Below are 5,956 nucleotides of genomic sequence, written 5' to 3'. Positions count from 1 at the left end.
TCCAATAGTGGCTCTTCTCCAAATATTAACATATTGGCAGCAGCAGTTACAACACCGTCCTCAGAAAAAGTGGCTTCAACTCTTGGTGGCTCACAGCTCACCAACCCACCAGTATCAGCATCATCTTCACCAGCTTTTGCAATAAGCAGTTTATTAAGTCCTGCATCTAATCCACTTCTACCTCAGCCCACCCCTAGCAACTCTGTTTTCTCCAGTCCCTTGTCCAGTATTGGAACACCTGCAGAGGATTTAAACTCCTTGACTGCCTTGGCACAGCAAAGAAAAAGCAAGCCACCAAATGTAACTGCATTTGAAGCAAAAAGTAATTCAGATGAGGCGTTCTTTAAGCATAAATGCAGGTTCTGTGCTAAAGTGTTTGGGAGTGACAGTGCCTTGCAGATTCATTTGCGTTCTCACACTGGCGAGAGGCCATTTAAATGCAACATATGTGGAAACAGGTTCTCCACAAAGGGAAACTTAAAAGTCCACTTTCAGCGTCACAAAGAAAAATACCCTCATATTCAAATGAATCCATACCCAGTGCCAGAGCATTTGGACAATATTCCTACAAGCACGGGTATTCCTTATGGGATGTCTATACCGCCAGAGAAACCTGTCACGAGCTGGCTGGACAGCAAGCCAGTCCTCTCCACCCTAACAACTTCTGTTGGCCTGCCACTCCCACCAACAATTCCAAGCTTGACCCCATTCATCAAAACTGAGGAGCCTCAGCCGATTCCCATTAGCCATCCTTCTGCTAGCCCTCCCTGCTCTGTCAAGAGTGACTCGGGAACAGCTGACCCCACATCAAAAATTTCCAATGGACTTTCTGATGAGGTAGAGGCTGGTGCATTGCCTACCTCAAATGGCAAAACGGAAGAAAACCCTCAAAACTCAAGCACCATCACTAACGTGAGCAGCTCCGTGAGCTCCCCGGCAGCAGACTCGGGCTCCAGCGGTGTCGCCACTTTTACAAACCCACTGATGCCTCTCATGTCAGAGCAGTTTAAGGCAAAGTTTCCATTTGGAGGACTATTGGATTCAACGCCAGCATCTGAAACGTCAAAATTGCAGCAGCTTGTAGAAAACATTGACAAAAAGGCAACCGATCCTAACGAGTGCATCATTTGCCATCGAGTTCTCAGTTGCCAGAGCGCACTGAAAATGCATTATCGCACCCATACTGGAGAGAGGCCATTCAAATGTAAAATCTGTGGTCGTGCTTTCACTACTAAGGGCAACTTAAAGACTCACTACAGTGTCCATCGTGCCATGCCCCCGCTGAGAGTGCAACACTCTTGCCCGATCTGCCAGAAAAAATTCACCAACGCCGTTGTGCTACAGCAGCATATCCGAATGCACATGGGAGGGCAGATCCCAAACACCCCGGTGACAGAAAACTATCCTGAGTCAATGGAATCAGATACGGGATCTTTTGATGATAAGAATTTTGATGACATAGACAACTTCTCAGATGAGAATATGGAAGACTGTCCTGACAGCAGCGTGCCAGATACACCTAAATCTGTGGATGCATCACAAGACAGCTTGTCTTCTTCCCCTCTGCCCCTGGAAATGTCAAGTATTGCTGCTCTGGAAAATCAGATGAAGATGATCAATGCAGGCCTTGCTGAACAACTTCAGGCAAGCCTGAAGTCAGTAGAAAATGGGTCAGTGGAAGGGGACGTTTTAACTAACGATTCGTCATCTGTCGGTGGTGATATGGAAAGCCAAAGTGCTGGAAGCCCTGCTGTCTCAGAGTCTACCTCTTCCATGCAGGCCTTGTCCCCATCCAACAGCACTAATGATTACCACAAGTCACCAAGTATTGAAGAGAAACCATTAAGAGCTTTACCAAGTGAGTTTGCCAACGGTTTGTCTCCAACCCCTGCTAACAGTGGTGCTTTGGACTTGACGTCTAGTAACACTGATAAAATGATTAAAGAAGAGTCCCTGAGTATGCTCTTTCCTTTCAGAGATAGAGGTAAATTTAAAAACACCGCATGTGACATTTGTGGCAAAACATTTGCTTGTCAGAGTGCCTTGGACATTCATTACAGAAGTCATACCAAAGAGAGACCATTTATTTGCACAGTTTGCAATCGTGGCTTTTCCACAAAGGGTAATTTGAAGCAGCATATGTTGACACATCAGATGCGAGATCTACCATCACAGCTTTTTGAGCCCAACTCCAGCATCGGCCCCAATCAGAACTCTTCGGTGATGCCTGCTAACACCCTGTCATCGCTCATAAAGACCGAGGTTAACGGCTTCGTGCATGGCTCTCCTCAGGACAGCAAAGAAGCCTCCTCTGGTCTAGTTGCTTCGGGGCCACTGTCCTCTGCCACGTCCCCTGTGCTGCTCCCTGCTCTCCCCAGAAGAACTCCAAAACAGCACTACTGCAACACGTGTGGGAAAACGTTTTCTTCTTCCAGTGCTCTGCAGATCCACGAAAGGACGCATACTGGTGAGAAACCTTTTGCCTGCACTATATGTGGAAGAGCATTCACAACTAAAGGCAATCTGAAGGTACTTTTTCCTCTTACTGTCCTTCGGTTTCATTTTCTCCTTGCTGGGGGTTTTTGATTTTTGACAGCTATTAATGTTGCAGCAGTGGTACCTTGGGTGTTTATGCTGTGATAGTGTGTTTAGTCAGCTCTAGTAGACCTAGATGGCCTCTTGTTGAGTGCTCGTGTTGGCAGCAAGTCTGAGGCATGAGCTGTTTTGATTTAATTAAAATTCATCTACCAGCAAGGCCTGTCTATGCAGAGTGTGAAACAGAACAGCCAAATGATGGTAAGGAGTATTAATTAACAGGGAAATGCATTTTGTAACTCACACACCTCTTCAAAAAGTGAAAGGCTGTTGAATGTGATGTTTTTCATAACTATCATGTAAGATGAGTGTTTAAAAAAAACTATTAACATAATTCTGGAAATAATGGGCATTCCTTTAATTGATTATATAACTAACATTTCCTACTGATATGTGTTTGAAAAAGCAAATATACTCAAGTTTTAGAACACCAGTTGAGCACTTTACTGTGTACATTTTTCTGTTGACAGAGTATTTCTCTAGAGGTTGCTGCCAGTAATGTGAGATGAATAATTACTTTCAGGCCATTCTGTCTATGCACGAGGCCCTCTGATGAGCAGTCAGTAAAGGATACTTTCTGCCTGTCTGAAAAGGACGTTTATAGGGTAAAGGGTGTCAAATACAATACTTACCATTGCAATGAAAGTGGACATAGCAATTCTAGACTTGAAAGCCGCAATTGACAGAATAATGCAAAGTCATTATAAACTAAATACATGTAATAAAAAAAAAAGAGTAAGAAGCAATGCATTGATCAGCAGGAGAACAGGTTATTCTGGGTAATGGTGATGGGCTAACCTAGAAGTAGTGTATTATTCCAGAGCCCTGTGTTCTCTCTCTTTAATGCCATACATTGTGTAACAAGACTGGACATGTTCATGGACTCCTGCTTTCCCTCTGATCGAAATAAGTTTGAAATTCCTGTCAACCTCTATTTTTTTTTTTTTTTTTTGTTTCTTTCTTCCTTTCTTTCTTCCCAGGTTCACATGGGCACTCACATGTGGAACAGTACTCCTGCAAGACGAGGCAGACGACTTTCTGTAGATGGCCCCATGACATTCCTAGGAGGCAATCCTGTGAAGTTCCCAGAAATGTTTCAGAAGGATTTGGCTGCACGGTCAGGGAATGGAGACCCGTCCAGCTTCTGGAACCAGTATGCAGCTGCACTCTCCAATGGCTTGGCCATGAAGACCAACGAGATCTCGGTCATCCAGAATGGAGGCATCCCTCCAGCACCGGGGGGTCTGGGCAACGGTGGCAGCTCTCCCATCAGTGGCTTGACAGGAAGCCTGGAGAAGCTCCAGAATTCAGAACCCAACGCACCTCTAGCTGGTCTGGAGAAAATGGCGAGCAATGAAAATGGGACTAACTTCCGTTTCACACGTTTCGTGGAGGACAACAAAGAAATTGTAACAAATTAGGAAAAAGAACGCCGTAAATAACATTCCTGCAAATAGTGCAACCTAGGGTTGCTTTTTTCAAGCTGCAGGCTACAACATTACAAAGACTTTGTTTTGTACCATGTTCTACTTCTAGAGTTCTAAGAGAGCTTATTTATTAGTGATATAACCTTGCTTTGCAAACAAATGCAAGCATTAACTTTGGTCTCCCGTATTTTGAACTAAATACTAATCGACTAGAGTGCTGTAAACTTGCTGTAACATTTATGGCAGTTGCAAGTCTGTTCTGCTAGGTGATCTTATTCTGGCATTAACTTATTTTCTATATCCAGTTTAACATGAACTCTGGTATTGATGCGATGCCTCAGTGATGCATTAGATCTCTAATAAAAATCTGTATATAAATGTACACTTTGATCCTGCTGGAAACTTTATCAGCAAACACATTGTCTAATTTTTCCAGACAGAATTAAGAAAAAGACTGAGAGAATATAGACTGAACAGTGTGGGTCCTTTACACAGCTCAGTTTTTGATTTTTATTATAAAATTAAAACCGCTTTAATTTTTGTAGGTTTAACATTTTCTGTTTTGAACTGTTATTTGTATTGTGCTTTTTACTTGAGTCGTCTTAAATGTTAATACATTTCTGTACAGTAATAAGCACGCGGATTATTAGAGAAGATACTGAAGTGTTGTTTTGGTAGTTGAAACTGAGACGTAACATTTTGCCTTGTAGGTATATTCATTATAGAAAATGTGCTGGACTTTCACAATGCTGCTAAGTATGGCATCTTGAACAACTTCCGTGGACAACTGTAGATGCTCCTGTATATACCATAAGACATCACTTTCATTAAAATGTACATACGTTCCTTACAAGACCAAGCCCTACTCCTTGACCAAGGGAACAAGTATAGTGTTTGTTTATTTTGTATTAGGCATTGGGGGGGACAGGGGAACCTTGGACTGTTACATGCACTTTCTCGGAAAGTTGAAAGGAAAAGAGGTCCAGTTTCTTTAACATTTAATACTTACTAACAGCAGAGATACTGTAATTTTACTCGAGTAATCAAATACATTTTTGCAACAGATAAAAAATTCGCTGTCTCTGTGTTTTTAAAGTGTACTTGTATTTAGTAATCACTTTGTATTATTTAGCCTTTCCCTTGGTTAACATGAACTGTTGAGGTTGTATGTGCGTGTTTATATCTGTAAGTATGGGTATACATATATGTATTGCATATTAATTGCTAGTATATTTTTCATACCCCCTAATAGTGAGAAATTTCTCCTTAACTATTCAACTCCTCCTTCTCATAAAATTGTAGATATTTTGGCATTTTTAATTTGTTTATTAAAAAAAATGCTGCTAGCAAAGACCTTATTGAGCCTAGGTAAGTTTCCTTTGAAGGAAATAATTTATTACATTTAAGGCTTGATTTGGTTCAAATGCTTTATATTTGATATTAATTTTATTTTATGAGATTGTATGTTTGTGGCATGCTTACGCTGCTATACCTGTGTTAAGATGTCCACTTGCAAGCCTCCATATACTCTGTGGGGTTTATAACTTGATTGTAAAAAAACATACCAAACGAAACTAATTGCTTTGGCCTTGCACATGATTTGGCTTCCCTTAAAAACCTGCCATGATCATTAACCTCAATGGGAGTTTGTCAAACATAATTCAGTCCAATATTTTCACCCAGTAGAGCTTCATCTCTTTACATTACAATTTATGAAAAAGAAATCAGATTGGCTGCCTTCAAATTATGCCTTCAAAACCACCAACAGGCATAGCCAATTCTGTGTCCATGTGACTATTTTTTTTTTTTAAACAATTCCAAAATTCAGGTGTTTTGTGTTACAGGATTATTTTCAGGATCACTGTGGGGGGAGTTGCCCACCTTTTTAAACAAGAAGTGATGACTTAGCTCTTCTCATAGCCTGAGTTGCAAAT

At 41.4% G+C, this 5,956-nt stretch overlaps 1 protein-coding gene across 2 annotated transcripts in view; it reads left to right on the top strand.

The window, feature by feature from the left end:
• Window positions 1-5,381, top strand: part of SALL1 (spalt like transcription factor 1) — a 14,862-nt gene extending 9,481 nt beyond the window's left edge. For both annotated transcript variants that reach the window (XM_059481619.1, XM_059481620.1), the window contains exons 2-3: window positions 1-2,529; window positions 3,576-5,381. The exon at window positions 1-2,529 is cut by the window's left edge and continues 881 nt beyond it. In XM_059481619.1, the coding sequence (XP_059337602.1) occupies window positions 1-2,529; window positions 3,576-4,016 (2,970 nt within the window). In that variant the 3' untranslated portion in view covers window positions 4,017-5,381. The remainder of the gene's footprint in view (window positions 2,530-3,575) is intronic.
• Window positions 5,382-5,956: the final 575 nt, after the last annotated feature.

This window comes from Ammospiza nelsoni, chromosome 13, assembly GCF_027579445.1.
Source record: "Ammospiza nelsoni isolate bAmmNel1 chromosome 13, bAmmNel1.pri, whole genome shotgun sequence".
Taxonomy (NCBI): domain Eukaryota; kingdom Metazoa; phylum Chordata; class Aves; order Passeriformes; family Passerellidae; genus Ammospiza; species Ammospiza nelsoni.
Note: the sequence above shows the minus strand (reverse complement) of the source record. Positions and strands in the feature narration are given on the sequence as shown.